Raw genomic sequence first — 16864 nt, 5'->3', positions numbered from 1 at the left:
CGGCGGCGGCTCCGACCTGGCAGGGCGCTCGCCGGCGGGCGAGCAGGCGAACGGCGGCGAGGCCTGGCGCGGAGGCAGCGGCGCTGGAGGGCGGAGGCGAGCGGGCATCTCGGGCACGGAGGCGCGGGCTCGGGCCCGATTCGGCCCACGGCGGGTCGGATCCGGGCCCCGACGGGCCTGGCGGCGTGGGACGGCGGCGGGGACAGGTGGCGCGAAGTGATTGGCTGCGAGCGGCGGCGCGATTTCGTCCGGCACGGACGGACATGTCCGACGCAGCACGGAGGGGAAAAAATTAGGGTTTCATCTGCGATTTCGGGGGAGGTGGACTAATTTATAGGTAGAGGGAGCTAGGAGAGTCCAAATGAGGCACGGTTTTTTCCCACACGATCGTGCTCGAACAATCGAGAGTATGGAGGGGATTTAGATGGGTTTTGGGCCACTTTGGAAGGGTGTTGGGCTGCAAAGAGAAAGGGGGGTTTCGGGACGCGGTTAACCGTTGGAGCATCAAACGACCTCCAAATGGCACGAAATTTGACAGGCGGTCTACCGGTGCTATACCAAGGCCGCTTGGCAAGACTCGGTCCATTCCGAGAAAGTTTAACACCCACTCACAACAGGAGACAAAAGGGGAATGTCGGAGGGCATAGGAGTGCCGGATTACAAAACGGACAACGGGGAAAATGCTCGGATGCATGAGACAAACATGTATGCAAAATGAGATGCACATGATGACATGATAAAATGCAACACGCAAGCAAATGACATGGCAACGACGTCGAATAACTGGCGGACACATGGCGCAACGAATCCGGGGTGTTACACTTCCATTCATGAGAGTGAGAGAGAGCACACAAGGTAAAACACAACCTGAGAGAGGGGAAGAAGAAGAAGCAGAGGCTCTATCCATATTTGCGGCATCTGACTAGACAGTGTTCAAGCTGGTGATTGGAGGCTCAAATGTGCTTGGATCGACCCCAAACTTGGTGAGCTCGTTCCTTACTTTGAGTACTTTGATCTGGTTAGTTGTTTTGAGGATTGGGTCAGTGGAGCATCAGATTTGAGAGTGGTTTTGTCAGCTCCGACGGCTGCAGTTTTTGGGAAACGAACAATTTGGGTAGGCAAACGATGTCTGATTGAGCTGAAATTTTAAGGGGATCTCAAGAACTCATGTGTCTACTTCTCTGCCAAATTTGGTGTTGTTTGGTTTAGCGGTTTAAGAGCAATTTGCAAAACACTGAAGGGTACAGAAGCTGTGTAAACTCTTTGGCTGAAATCTTGCCTCTTGTGGCTGTTGTTGTTGTTGTTGCCGGTTGGCAACGAGGAGAGTATGTTGTAAATCTCTCTAGAGGTTCTAGAGAAGACTTTTTACTCATCATTCTCATAGTGAAGTTGTGTGGACCGGTCGGTCCACAGCTGTGGTTTTTTACTCCTAAAGTTGAGGAGGTTTTTCTACGTTAAATCATGTGTCACATGTGCATGTTGTTTGTGTTATTCCGCTACTTACTTGTTGGTTGAAGCTGTCCTCAAAGTTCATCACAAGTGGAGGGGGTTGTGTAGTGTGCATATTTACCATGTCGGTGAATTTGTGCAGCTCATTGTAGCTGTCCAGCCCCAACACTCGGTGCATGATTTCCATGATAGACCGCAAGCTCGCATGAGTAAATAAGCTTGTTTTCCACCTATGTGTGGCGATAGTTCTGCTGCAGTGTATATGTTGTAATAAGGCATCAACTTGTTGCATTATACTAGTCTTTTCTTGTTTCAAACGGTTCAGATCTGAATTGTGTGACATCGGTAGATAACTCCGAGGATGACTGATACGGTGGATGAACTCGAAGAGGACAAAGATGACTCGGACCATGGAAGTGATTCAGAAGTGTGCTAGAATGTCACACATGTCTGCTTTGCGTGTCAGCTAACTATCCCTGTCCACCCTTTCAAAAAAAAAAATCCTGTCCACCCCATATCACCTTCTCCACTTTCACTTTCGTTGCTTTTATTGTGTTGCTCTTTTTGAAAGAAAAAAAATCAGCTCTGGCTTGCGTTAGATCAAGAATATCAGATACAACCAGATAACAGGATAACTAAACTCCCAAACAGAAATGATACTAGGAAAAAGGATAGATTACAACCAAGACCACATGCCTCAGAATTCTTACTGAAGCCGCAACCAAACTCGTCGCTATTGTACCCCCTGCAAAGACTTGAGGAACATACAAATTATTTCTTTGTAGAAGACAGATGAAATGTTATATCGCCTGCAAATTATTTCTTTAGGAGTTCAGCGTAGCCCGGATTACATTTCCACTTTTCGCATTCGTGCTCACATTCTAAACCCGCGAATAGTTCATAGAGGAACAGACCGATTAGATCAACACAGGTGGAGATCTGTCAGTTAATGTTCAAAGCAGGATTTGGTCATGGTTTTCCTTCTGTATCCCTGTTTTATTCGACGCAAATATTTACATTCTTTTATTACTCCTGACAGCATCAGCCACACTCCCAAACTGTAAAATATGTACACCTGAACACACGCAAGTAACTAGCCACTGTTACTGAAAACACACAACACAGAAGTGATCGCACATCACCTTACTACCAGCACCTTCTGATTATGAGCAAGGGAACTACTAAAAAGCCAGCACGCCCCACCTTCACCTAAACTCTGTACCCTAGGCAAGCTCATCGACGCGCCAGGAGCATCGCAAGCTGTACTATGCGCAGAAGCCAGTGGCCATCAGAAAAGGCACCACCTGGTCATTGCTGGGGGTTCATTCATCATCGACACGGCAGGATAGGATCTCGGGTTTCTTCAGCCAGTATTGCGCAAGCCTCTGCCGCGCATACTCCATGTAATCGAAGTCGATATCGTTGACGTGTTCCTGCACACAAGATGTAAGTTTCGATTAGATCTATGGAAATGGTGTTCATGGTCAGCGGAGAGGATCAGTGACAGAGATCATGCAAACGAGCCCACCGAAATTATTCCCCAGAGGCCCCAGACGAGATGGCTGGCGAGTGTGTACTTCTCAATGTTATTCATCAGATCCTTGATCTTTTCTGCGTCAGGCTCCTCACCTTCAACAGATGGCGCAATCAGGCAATGGTGTGAAACAAATAGCTCTAGAAAATCTGCATCTGCGCAACAAGAGGTTAATGACAAGGTTTCTGCTTACCTGAAGAGCTCAGGTAGGTCTGCACAAACCTCTTCCGCTCATCGACATCTGTTGCAGCAGGAGCAGTAAGCAACGGTAAATAAACAGTGCAAGTTGATCAAGGAACCTAAAGATGGAAATTAACTGTGCGCAAAAAGCAGTAGCACAGCCAAGCAAAATACCTGCATATTTTGTATAGTCCAGTATATGAGGCTCTTCTGAATGGTAGTCCGCAGCCATCTCGCAGAAATGGTTTGCGATATCAAAAGCAATTGGGTTAAAGCTTGCATACTCGTAGTCCTGTAGAGGTGTGAAGAGAGACACAATGGTAGGCATGGCAGTCAGAAATCAGAATAACATGGAGGTTATTATATGGAAATAAAGAATCAATCCTTCCTTGATATAGTGTGTTTTCTGAGAAACAGAAATTTACTTCTCTTTGGCAGTACCAGCAAGGGCAGCACAATGACACCACAACCTAACGAATGAACAGAACTAAATGACTCAAACATACGCCTGGTTGCAATAACTTACAATGATGGTCAGTGCTTTGGTCTCTTCATCAATCATGATATTGCCATACTGGAGATCATTGTGGCAAAATCCTATGCACTGTTCTTCCCCCGAAAATTCACTCTCCAATGCAGCGATCTCCTTCTCCAGGCTATCCAAACGGAACTCTTTGGCTTCGTCAGAGGGGCAGACGCTCTTGGCAGTTTTGAGCCAGTTCCTATGAAAGATGAAGATACGTACTTTCCAGTTAGTACTTAACTTTGATTATATGTTTAGTTCTAGAAACAGTGTAAATACTAAGATAACTGACTAAATGAGATTAAAGAAAGATAATTGTGCAACTGAGGATTCAGCAATACCTCAATCTATCCCACATGAGGACACGTTTTGGACCTGGCATGTCAAGGTGGTGGAACTCCCTCAATTTGGATGCTATAATAGCTGAAATCTCTGGATCACGCAGGTCAACAGCTGAAAGTGTCTGACAGGAATATTTTCATCAGTTTTTTCTGTATATTTCTTCATTCTGCTAACAGATCTCCTGTCAAAGCAAATCTGGTGTCTTAATGCAAGATATATCCTGCACGTTTCTGTTTCATTTAAAAAAAATAAAGGAAGCAGAATATGATTCCGTTGAAAAATAATGGGAACTAATGGTGAATAAAGAGTGATATTCCCACCCTAAATAATCCTTCTAAGCTAATTGCCTCCTTTTAAGATACTTTATTTTGAAGATGATTCCCTCCATGTCATGCCACAGTACTCATCTATCCTGCTTACTCCAAGCCAATCATCTTCTTTTCCCTCATTTATTCAGAAGATATTTTCAGTTGCACATTTTGACTTAGTCATGTTGAGTAATTCAGCTGGTACATAGTTAATTATATACACTAATTAAAATGACCCTCTACAATACACAGTACATCCAAATATGATAAAAAAAATCTCAAAAAAAATGATAAATTTGAAGTGTTGAATTAGAAAAGAGATTACAGTACAGATATTAGATATCTTCAAGCAGAAATTTCCAATAATGACAACACCACAGAAATAATACAACTACTAGATAATATCTTCAAGAATCAGAAGTGTCCAATAATGGCAATGGCACGGAAATAATAAAACTACTAGATAATATGTTCAGACCTTCAAAAAAAAAGATAATATGTTCAAGAATGAGAAATGTCCAATAATGACAATAGCACGGAAATAATACAACTACTAGATAATATCTTCAGCTTCAAGAATCAGAAGTGTCCAATAATTTGAAGTGTCCAATAATGAGAAATTTGAAGCGTTGAATCAGAAAATAAGTTCATAGTACAGATATTAGATATCTTCAAGCAGCATAAGTATCCAATAATGACAACATCATGGAAATAATACAACTGTTCTAGATATCTTATTTTAGTGAGAAAAACTGTCCTAGATATCTCGAAGGAGCAGAAATGTCAAACGATGACAACAACCAAAGTAGCCTGATAAGTTAGAGCCAATTACATTTACAAGTTATATGATTAATTCTGCCACACAAGTCTCCCAGAAGCTACAAAAAAGGCGATTAAAAAGAAAGCAGCAGTGTACAGTGATATGCAATTTAGTCAGCAACAGGATAACATAAACAATGGTAACCCGTATTGAATTGTTCATTCACCGACGACTTGGACAAACATCTTGGATAAGTTTCTAAGGGTCAAACGTTGAAATTGCAGGTAATAACACAATCCGCACCGTGGGTGGATGAAGAATTATGGCACCTCAATACAGTAGACAATTCGTAGCTATCTGCTACACTAAACGTGATGACATTATATCAGGCCGGGGGGGCTAAATGATGTAAATAACAGAACAGATTTCTTCATCCTTATCCCTCCAAATACGTAACTAAAGTTTCCTTCGGGAAAGGAATCAGGAAAGGTTGTTAGCGTGGCAGATAACGGAGGACGTTTTTCCTCTGAAAAGAACGGAGGGCGTGAGAAACAAGAGCGGTCCTCGGAGAGGACGGCAGGACCGATCGACCAGGCCAAGAAACGGAACGAGGCGAACAGGAAAAAAAAACAATAAAGCGATGGATGGAGGGAAGGCGGCGCACCCTGGCGTGGATGAACTCCTCGACGCGGCCGGTGGGGAAACGGCCGAGGAGGCGCGGGCCGTGGCCGTGGCGGGACATGCACTCGAACGTGCGCACCTCGTCCTCCCGGTCGAAGAAGACCTCCACGCCCTCCCCGTACACCCGCATCAGCACCTTCCTGTACTCGCCCTCCCCCTCGCCGCCGCCGCCGGTGAGCCAGCGCACCTGGTACACCTCGTTGGTCATGGCGCCCTTGAGCGGCACCACCTCTAGCGCGCGGCAGTCGGCCACGTCCGCCCACTCCGCCGCCAGCTCGTGCAGCAGCCCCCGCGCCTCCTTCGGGAGCCCCCCCGCCGCCGCCGCCGCCGTCCCCGCCAGGCTCTGGCCCTCGATCGCCACCATATCCACCCTCGGGCGCAAGGAATCTTCCGTCCTCGTCCGGAAATGGGAGGGAGGGAGGGATCCGCGTGCTCCGGGCGCGCGCGCGTGTGGTTCTCGGCTTCCACGGGGATCCAGGAAGGGCCCCGCGTATATGTAGACGGTTCGTTTTGCCCGCGGCTCTTTTGCAGATTCGCCCTCTACAGGTGGGCGCCGTTTTAAAGAGGTCCCCTCTCCTCTTTGTCCACAACTGAACAACAACCAGTCAAACTCAGATCCCGTTTTCTTTTCTATATGGAAATTCATTTATAAGAAAGCAACGTGACATTGTGGAATCTTGTTCATGCAGTGTATATTGTCAAATTTGCACCCATCACGCTTGATTCGCGTAGAAATTGGTGGGGAGACGTCACTCTTGCCCCGTCCTTCCATCAACATAACAAGACTGTTCGGAAGAGAACTACAACATCCAGTGCTTGTAATCGTCTTTAGCTGGTTTATGGATCTGAATGTATTTTTTATTTTTTCTAGTGTTCTCTGTACTGTCACAAATGATTACAAATAAAATATAAGTTTCTTCAAAAAAGAGATAACATTTACCAAGATCATAACCTATTTGCAAGAGCAAAGGAACTTTACTATTAGCCCGGACACATGTATGAGTGTTTTCGTAGGCGCTAACAATTATCGTCTTGTCAAAGATCAAAGCGCGCCTAGACCGAGGATTAGGTCGATCAAAATCTGATGTTTGATCAAACACCCCTCAATATGGAGAAGTTTGTTTAGCGTCGAGGAAAACAGTTAAGAGGTCTCACATCACATGTGTCCCATCATCCATTCATTTGAATGTATACCCCCGTCTAAGATTCTCAATTGACAGGTCCCCAACCAAGTAAGATTCCCGTCTCTATGTACCAACCGTGCCATGATGCGACTACTTAACATGGACCCTTCTGCAGCAATTTTTCTCATAAACTGAGGATGTCCACGCAAAAACACCGGGGTCCTTGCTGCCATCTGGTGCCACCCTGTCATCTGGTGCCTACAGGCTACAACCTGCCGACCACAGGGCACTGCCACCTAGGCAGGGACCCCATGTGGGCCCTGGTGAGATTATCGACGAACTTGAGGCCCATTTTGGCCCAGGAGATAACTTGCTCTACACAACTGGGTAGACCACAAGTGGGCTCTGCTGAACATTCCACAAGCTAACTATTCCCTGAGCTGAACCTAAAAAAAAAACTATTCACTGGGCTAACAGAAAAAGGGAACTGAAACTGGGGCAAAGAGCGCACGCAATTAGAACAGGAACTTTTCGACAAAGGGTGAATTTTATTGACTCAGAATGAAGCATCAAGAGAATACAAACATAATGAGCACACACCCGGCTTCTGCATAACTAAGATGCACACAGCCAACATCAACGCACACACACGCACACAAAAAAAACACGCCGATAAATAGCAAAGTCAAATAAGACCAAAGCTATACACAGGCGATAAAAAAACACAAAAACGATCAGATCGGTGATCAGCAAACTAAATCGGTGACCGTATCCGCACCAACAATCCCATGACATCCCACGATCGACGAGATTCTTCAACAGCAACGCCTTCAGGAAGGGATTGGCGCTCAAGCGCCGTCGTCACCGGATCCAACCATCCAAGGTCAGAATCTAGGTTTTCACCCTGAAGAACCTGAACAAGCATATCCGAGCAATGCCTTCAAAAAGGTAACGATGTAAAAGCATCGCCATTGCTAGGTATAACCAACTCGGGTCAGGCCTAGGCTTTCACCCCGAAGCTCGAACCAGGTGCTCAAGCAGCACCACCATCGACATCATATGTGTTGTCACCACCATTTTTCCACGATCCCAGCAGCTGCATGCGATGTGCTCAGGTGCTGCACAACCATCCCTTTGCGTCAAGGCGCCGTCCATAGTTTTTATCTCCTCGCCGAAGTAAACCACCGGATCTTGAGAGAGCACCCTCAGAAAAACCTTTCAGTGATCACCATGCTTCACAACAAGTCTGCCGCCGCATGTCGGGGTGGTCGCCACAATGATCGACACCACCACCGTCCCACCTAGCTGAAGAGAGCCCTGCCCATGCCCGTCGGGGTGTCATGGCCTGAACTGAAGCCTGAAAGGCATATCACCGTCCGCCGCAGGCCTGCGAAAAACCTATGATGGTCATCAAAATCCACAGTTCGACGACGGATCGGCCTACGCCGGCACGGTCAGGCCGGATCCAAGCGAAGGGCTGGCGCGTCCTGGTGCTCGACTCTGCGGCTCTGTGCGTCCTTGTGCGAGGCGCCGGCAGACGTAATAGCCGAGAGCAGGCTGCTGGATCACGTCCACGTACAGCACAAGGAAGCGGTGACCAGTAACCTGGTTTGCATCCATCTGAGCACGTTTTGGACATGCAAACATCACGGCTTGGATCCATCCATCTGAACACGTTTTGGACATGCAAACCGCCCAGGTTGGATCCATCTGCTATGGCTGCTGTCACCGGGTCTTTTGACCGAGCAAGAGCATGCCGCAACCGCCGTCATCCGCAGATCCAACAGCCGCTGCCGAGGCTCCACTCCCGCCGCTGCACGCGCCGCCATCCACGGATCCGACGGCCGCCGCCGGGGCTCCGCCTCTGGCCGATCCAATCTGCACACGGATCCACCAACCGACGTCTTGTCGCCAGAACAGAGAGAGGCCCCGCCGCCGCCGCCATCGCGCAGACTTTGCCTGGCGCTGGCCTCCGGCGGTGGCGAGGGGGGAGGAACCGGTGACGGGGTCGAAGGTGTGGTGGATCGATCGCCGCAACAGATAAAAATATCATGCATTTCGCTCCATCAGTAACTCAAGGAACAGACAGAAACATCACGCATTCTGCAACTTCCGTATGCCTGTCATGCCGAAGCACATGTTTCTTTCGCAGTTCATACATCCAGAAAAGATCGAATCCGCAAATACAGGATGGTTGAAACTGAACAAACTGCTCATTTCGTATACGGCTCAGGCCACTAAACAGGTGTAGAATATCAGACGAGAAACCTGGAAGCCATGCTGCTGTAGAATATCAGCGGTCAGCATGGCAATTGACGTGCTGAAAATTCAGAATTTTACACCTCTTGCCTTGTGAGACTGTCCTCTGAAAGTAGACTCCGTCTTCAATCACCCACCAGCTCTGCCTTGACAGACTCTTGCAGTACGAGCAAAAAATCCACCCTCGCAATCCTGCGCTTTCTCCCGTGTCACGCACAGCTTCGGCCACTTGATGTACAAATGCTCACTCACCTGCCTCGCCTACATGAGGATGAACACAGCCACCAAAAGAACCAAGGACGCGGCCAAAACTCTCAGCGGCACCACCCTTTCCGAAGCGCTCAGAATCTGCACCGGGAACACGCATCCTCCCTGAGACGCATTCGTCGTCACGATCTTCGCGAGGCCTCCGAACGAGCACGCCCTGACGTCCTGATCCATGGTCTGGAAATACATGTTGAACGCGTACGATATGTTGCCGTCATGGCTGAGGCCGTTGCACGAGCAGCCGTACCCCAGCGCGGTGCAGTCTGCGTTCGAGCACGCGTAGTTCACGGAGGCTGGCAGCTCCCTGTACCTATCCTTCAGGTCCTTGTCGAACACGCACCACTGGGATGGCAGGTACTGCACCCCTTCCACCCCGAGCAGGTACCTGTCCTGGCCATTCCCACTGAGGTCCATGGGGAACTTTGGCTTCCCGTCGTAGGTGAAGAGCCCCCAGTGGCGCTCGAAGCGCCCCGGCAGCACGCTCTTCTGGTTCTCGTCGATCAGCGCGAACAGGTAGGCGTCCATGCGACCGGGCCTCAGAGGCATCCCGACATTTCTGGCCAGCTTCTTCAGAAAACCGTCGTAGAACTTCTGTGCATACTTGACGTTGGCGCGCTTGTCACCGTCTGTTGGCCAGCCGATCTCACCGACTATGATCTTCATGTCGGGCACGCCGGCTTTCCTTAGCGACCAAACAAGGGTGTCGAAGTTGGCGTCGAACACGTTGGTGTATACCAACCCTTTGTCAAAGACTGGCTTGCTACCACCATCAAAGAAGGGGAAGTTCAGCGGGAAGTTTGCGTTCTGGTAGAGGCTCAGATACGGGTAGATGTTGACAACAAAAGGCGCATCATTCCTGTGGAGGAAATTGACAATGGAAACCATGAGGGTGTTGATATCCTTGCGGAAATTCCCGGCAGATGGCACTGGTGTGTTCTCAGGGGAGTTGTAGACGTCAGCGTTCAGGGGGACAACAGCCTTGACCATTACTCCAGCCTCATCTAGAGCTCTTTGCATGTTCTTGAGCGCAGGAAAGGTAATATTGATGAAGCTGCCATTGTAGCTCTTCAGAAATGGTTCATTGCCAACAGCCACATACCTAAACAAAACCAATGAATGTGATCAGAGTGTCACAAAAGAACTAAGATGAAAAGTTGCAAATAAGTAGGCGGAATTAATAAAATCGAACCCATCTAAATGTTTCAGACATACACTGTTAAGTCATGGGTCATTGAGGAAATGAATACGACAGTGACCATTCACGCATCTGGCCCAGTGCAAAAGATACTTAGGCATCATCTCAGAGGAAAATACAAAAGGCTGCAGTAGAGATGTACTAAGACACTACTAGTAGCAGACATGAGAATATTGTGACACTGACAAATGCAAAAGCCCACTAGCTTAACATGACGGCTGCAGCTTCTCACTACAAAACTAACTGAGCTACTCCCTCCGTTCCACAATACATGTCTTCCATTTGTCAAAATATAGATGTATCTAGACATGTTTTAGTATATAGGTACATCCATTTTTTGACAAATGGAAGTCAAGTATTTTGGAACGGAGGGAGTATAATCTAAACTTCTGAAGTCACTGAGTTCTGGAAATAGTCCAGCAGTACCAAATTATGGTGCAACCTAGCTAATCCCTAGCTGTTAGCCTGTTACTCCATGCCATCAGCAATAAAACACATGCAAGCTATCATATTAAAAATTTCTCACGCATATGGAGGATGTAGACAGTTAAAATCACGTAAGACTCGATTCTGGCTATCGTTGGTAATCTACAATTATAAATATCTGAATGATATGCCACTTTGATCATCCCAGTCCAGTGTTTGCTCATTCCACATTTCGAATGAGCTTTCAGAACGATCTAGTGGTGTCAATCTAAGCACATAAACAGCGTAAGCACAGTAAGCACTAGATATACCCTTCCAGTGTCCAGATTTACAATGCCATGTCTTATGGCTGATAGACACTGCTTCAAGCACATAGTATACTTGATCCTGCACGTCGAACCATATACGCACTATCTTACATGACAAATCAGAATAGAGAGCATTGCACAACCAAAACAAATAAATAAATACATGGTAGCAAAACATATAGTGAGAATTGCCATCTACCAGTCCGATGTGACTGAACCAACATGCACAGCTTTTTTTTCGCCATCATCAGCTAATTAACACCCTCTGTGACGGTGAATTAGCATAGGCATAAGCTGCACTACAACTTGTTCATGCCGCCTCTCTGAACTACTCCCTCCGTTCCTAAATGTAAGTCTTTGTAGAGATTCTACTACGAACAACATACGGATGTATATAGATGCATTTTAAGTGTGGATTCATTCATTTTGCTCCGTATGTAGTCCATCCAGTGGAATCTCTACAAAGACTTACATTTAGGAACGGAGGGAGTATAAAACTCTGCAGCAGTACTTGACATGGTGTCAGACTTTGTACACAAGTACTACATGACCCGTATGAGTAGTAGTTATCTCGATTGTGCAGTCACGAACATACAGAGCATTGCATGATCAGAACAAATAAATAAAAACACGGTAGAAAAACATATAGATAGAATTGCCACCCACCAGACCCATGCCGCTGAACCAACATGGACAGTATTTTTGCCCTCATCAACGAATTAACACCCTCTATGACTGTGAACAACCATAAGGCATAAGCTGCACTACAACTTCCTCATGCTGCCTGTCTGAACTATCAAGCACTGCACTTGTACTTAACACGGTAGCAGGATTTCTACATAAGTACATGATGACCCATATGAAGAATAGTTAACTCGATTGTGCGGTCATGTATGATGCACTTGCCTTAACACATACTCGTATCTCCAAAAGGGGCCTGAATCCAGCAACAACCAGCGCAAGCATCGCATCAATTCCGCATGAACCAAAACACACAACACATATCCAAATCGAGCGCCTCGCAATCCCCACCACACGCAACTCCACGCCCTGGCGCGACATTCTATCAAACATTTCCTATGCGCGCGAACGAACCAGATATACACACACATTTCGGACACGGTCAGAGGCACGGGCACGCAACTCCGCCGACCGAAATTCTCTCCACGAGCACGCGCGCGCGACGCACCCACCGAGCAGGGCACGCCACGGACGGAGAGCGCGCGCGTGAGGTAACTGTTGGAGTAATTATGCATCTCTGGGATGCCATTAGCAGAAACAGATTGCATCTAGATCACCTAAAACATGAACAGAGAAGGGTTTAGGGTTTCTTTACATGTCACGGGAGTGGACATGATCGCCTGCTCGGTGCAGGCGTGATGCAGGGGTGATGTAGTCGAAGTAGATGTTCTCCTCGACGTCCTGATTCCTTCAGGACGCCACCGGCACTGCCCAGGGACAGCGGCGGCGGCTGGCTTAGGTCTTCCCGTCGCTGCAGCACTCCCCCTGATCGGATGGGGTGAGAGAATATCGGGAGGAGAGTAAACCTTACGTGAATTGTAATCTCGCAGGTGCCCAGCTCTCTCCCGTATCCCTTTTAATATGGCGCTGGCGACAGGGGACCCAAAACCTGAGTTGGTTTTTGGGCGCCCCCGATCAGGGCGCGTTAGTTCTGATCGAGGCTCACGTACGTTGGTACGTGGACCCCTTCACTTATCGTTATCCCTTTATCCCCTTTTTTTTTGTTAGACTAATAGATCTAACTGCCTGTTTAAGCCGTCAGATCAAAACCAACATTCTCCCCCTTGATCGTTAGGCTTAACTTCATTCGCCCATTCTATATAGGAATGATGTACCAAAGTGAGGTGTTACAACAGCTCAAAACGCCATAGAACCTCAACACTTATAGTACACCCGCCTATTTCGAAATGGAAAACATTTTACTAATTGGGGAGTGGTTTATTTTAATGGTCCTCTTATTCCAGAATCATCAGGCCTCCACTAGTCCCATGCCGGCAACATGCTCACGAAAGATACTGGGTGGTAAGCCTTTTGTTAGCGGATCCGCAAGCATATGCTTCGTTCTTATATGTTTAACATCAACTGTTTGATCCTGGATTCTATCTTTCACAACACGATACTTTATGTCAATGTGTCTGGCAGCATTACTTGACCTGTTGTTACTCGTATAGAAAAATGCTGGTTCATTATCGCAGTACAATAAAATTGGTTTAGATATGCTGTCAACCACTTTAAGTCCGGGTATAAAATTCTTTAGCCATACAGCCTGCCCGGTGGCCTCATAACATGCTACAAATTCTGCTTGCATCGTAGATCCAGCAGTTAACGTTTGTTTGGAGCTTTTCCACGATATAGCTCCTCCCGCGAGTGTGAATATATAACCTGACGTGGATCTCATACTATCCACACATCCGGCAAAACCAGAGTCTGAATAACCAACAATTTCTAGGTTATCAGTTCTTTTATATGTAAGCATGAAGTCCTTAGTTCCTTGCATATAACGCAAGACTTTCTTTGCGGCCTTCCAGTGGTCCGGTCCTGGATTCGATTGGTATCTGCCAAGCACCCCGGTTACAAAAAATAAGTCTGGGCGTGTACACACTTGAGCATACATGATGCTTCCAACAGCTGAAGCATAAGGAACCGACTTCATCTGATCAGTTTCACATTGGTTCCTCGGACATTGAAATGTCCCAAACTTATCGCCCTTAACTATAGGAGCAGGTGAGGGTGAGCACTTATGCATATTGAATTTTTTCAGTACTCTCTCAAAGTATGCCTTTTGAGATAGTCCTAACGTTCCTCTGGACCTATCTCGATGAATCTCGATGCCGAGGACATACGAGGCTTCACCAAGATCTTTCATATCAAAACTGGATGACAGAAAATTCTTGGTCTCATGCAGCATATCCTTATCGCTACATGCCAACAATATGTCATCAACGTATAGGACTAAAAATGTGAACCTACTGCCTTTAAACTTAACGTATATGCAGTTGTCCACAACATTTTCGGTGAAACCAAAAGTTTTGATAATTTTATCAAACTTGAGGTACCACTCTCTTGAAGCTTGCTTCAAGCCATAAATTGATTTCTTTAGATGACATGCTAAATGTTCCTTTCCTTCCACAACAAAGCCTTCTGGCTGAGCCATGTAAACATCTTCTTTTAAGTCACCATTTAGAAATGCCGTTTTAACATCCATTTGGTGTAGTTCTAGGTCGTAATGAGCTACTAATGCCATTATGATTCTGAAAGAATCCTTGGTTGACACAGGGGAGAAGGTTTGCTTATAATCAATGCCTTCTCTCTGTGTATACCCTTTTGCCACTAGCCTTGCCTTGAACCGTTTGACATTCCCTTTGGAATCATACTTGGTTTTGTAGACCCACTTGCAGCCTACTTTCTTAGCTCCATCGGGAACTTCTACTAAGTCCCATACATCGTTTGAGCCCATAGATTTCAACTCGTCTTCCATGGCAACCAACCATTTGGACGAATTTTCGCTTTTAATGGCTTCCTTATATGAGGTTGGATCCTCCACCTTTCCCATATCATTCATGTCCTCCATCAAAAAAGTGATATAATCATCTGATATGGCTTTCTTCCTCTCACGCCGTGGTCTACCCATGGGCGGAGGTGGTGGTGGAACATCATCATTTTCATTATTTTCTCTGAGATCCTCATTTGTGTTTGGATTCTCATTATTAGTTTCTGGATCACCATTTGACTGAGAGACTGAACCGTGAGATTCAGGATCATCAGATGTCACATTTCTTCGTATTGGAAAAACAATCTCTTGGATAGTCGGGGATGGTACACAAACCCGCTTCTCCTCAAGATTGATCTCCCTTAAATTTGTGACCTTATTATCCTCAAAAAATACCGCTTGTCTAGTCTCCACAAACTTGGTGGTGTGTCTTGGACAATAAAAACGATATCCCTTTCCCCTATGAGGGTATCCAACGAAGAAACAGCTAACTGTTTTTGGATCCAGTTTCTTAAGTTGTGGATTGAAAACTTTAGCTTCAGCAGGACAACCCCACACCCGTAAGTAATTCAAGCTCGGTTTCTTTCCCGCCCACATCTCGTAAGGTGTGTTCGGTGCTGACTTAGTTGGAGCAAGATTTAGTATGTGTGCAGCTGTCTTTAATGCATCTATCCAAAGGCTTACTGGTAAACTAGAGTGACTAAGCATGCTTCGCACCATATCCATAAGGGTGCGGTTGCGGCGCTCGGCCACACCATTTTGTTGTGGTTCACCAGGCATTGAGTACTGAGCAATGATTCCATTTTCAGATAAGAACTTGGCAAAAGGTCCAGGAATCTGCCCATAAGGAGCATGCCTACCATAATACTCTCCCCCGCGATCAGACCGTACAACTTTTATTTTTGCGTTCAGTTGATTTTCAACCTCCGCTTTATAGACTTTGAATTTCTCCAAAGCTTCCGATCGGTCACGTATGGGATAAATATACCCATAGCGGGAAAAGTCATCTGTGAATGTAATGAACGAATCAAAACCATCTACAGACTTAACATTAAGGGGTCCACATATGTCGGTGTGAATTAATTCTAAAACCCTTGTGGCTCTAACTACTCCTTTCTTAATTGTTTTTGCAAATTTTCCTTTAATGCAGTCGACACATTTGTCTGCATCTGAGAAGTCTAATGGGAGGAGTATTTCATTTTTAACTAAGCGTTCCATTCTCCCCCTCGAAATGTGGCCCAAACGACAATGCCACAATTTCGAAGAATTACTTACTCCTTTCCATTTCTTCTCAACATTAATTGCACCACTCACATGCATAACTGAATCATTATTAAGAGATAACATGTATAGTTGGCCTCGTCTAACACCGATGCCTACATTCTTATTACATTTGATCAAAGCAAATTGTTTCTTGCCAAAATGGCACTCATACATATCATCATCTAAACGAGAAACTGAAATCAAATTCCTACTTAAGGTAGGCACATAAATAACATTATTCAATCTAAGAGTGTGGCCAGTGTGTAGCTCCAACGTGAGAGATCCCACAGCTTCAACATCGGCCTCAACTCCGTTCGCAACCTTAAGTTTTCTTGTTCCTCCTCTTATGGTTTGGATCGTATCGAATCCCTGCATAGAGTTAGCAACGTGAGTGGTTGCCCCTGAATCAATCCACCATGACTTTATTGAAAAATCAACATAAAGTGATTCATCTACAAAAGTAATTTCATCAATACCTCTTTTGTTCATCCATTTTAGAAAGCCTGGGCAGTCCCTTTGATAGTGTCCCTCTTCTTTGCAGAAGTTACAAGCATTTTCTCCAGCAGTGGAGCTGCTAGGAGCAGAAGAAGAACCACCGGCTTCTTTACCCTTGAATGCCTTAGGGTTGAATGGCTTAGTGCCTTCTTTCTTGACTTGCCTTTTCTGAGGCTTAGGGAAACCTTGTCCGTCATGCTTTCTCTTGTTAGAGCCAACATGAAAGACATGATCTTTCT

General features: G+C 46.2%; 2 protein-coding genes across 2 annotated transcripts; both read right to left on the bottom strand.

Annotated features, from left to right (window-relative positions):
• Positions 1 to 2424: 2424 nt before the first annotated feature.
• Positions 2425 to 6249, bottom strand: LOC123142175 (probable choline kinase 2). The gene is made up of 7 exons (XM_044561180.1): positions 5761 to 6249; positions 4028 to 4149; positions 3690 to 3885; positions 3338 to 3455; positions 3177 to 3224; positions 2978 to 3078; positions 2425 to 2882 (listed from the first exon to the last, which is right to left on the bottom strand). The coding sequence occupies exons 1-7, from the start codon at positions 6139 to 6141 to the stop codon at positions 2772 to 2774; spliced, it is 1077 nt and encodes a 358-aa protein (XP_044417115.1). The 5' UTR covers positions 6142 to 6249; the 3' UTR covers positions 2425 to 2771.
• Positions 6250 to 8922: 2673 nt separating this feature from the next.
• Positions 8923 to 10504, bottom strand: LOC123142186 (glucan endo-1,3-beta-glucosidase 8-like). Its single transcript, XM_044561189.1, has one exon. The coding sequence runs from the start codon at positions 10442 to 10444 to the stop codon at positions 9422 to 9424; it is 1023 nt and encodes a 340-aa protein (XP_044417124.1). The 5' UTR covers positions 10445 to 10504; the 3' UTR covers positions 8923 to 9421.
• Between the last annotated feature and the right edge of the window lie 6360 nt (positions 10505 to 16864).

The sequence above is a fragment of the Triticum aestivum genome, chromosome 1B (genome assembly GCF_018294505.1).
Source record: "Triticum aestivum cultivar Chinese Spring chromosome 1B, IWGSC CS RefSeq v2.1, whole genome shotgun sequence".
Taxonomy (NCBI): domain Eukaryota; kingdom Viridiplantae; phylum Streptophyta; class Magnoliopsida; order Poales; family Poaceae; genus Triticum; species Triticum aestivum.
Note: the sequence above shows the minus strand (reverse complement) of the source record. Positions and strands in the feature narration are given on the sequence as shown.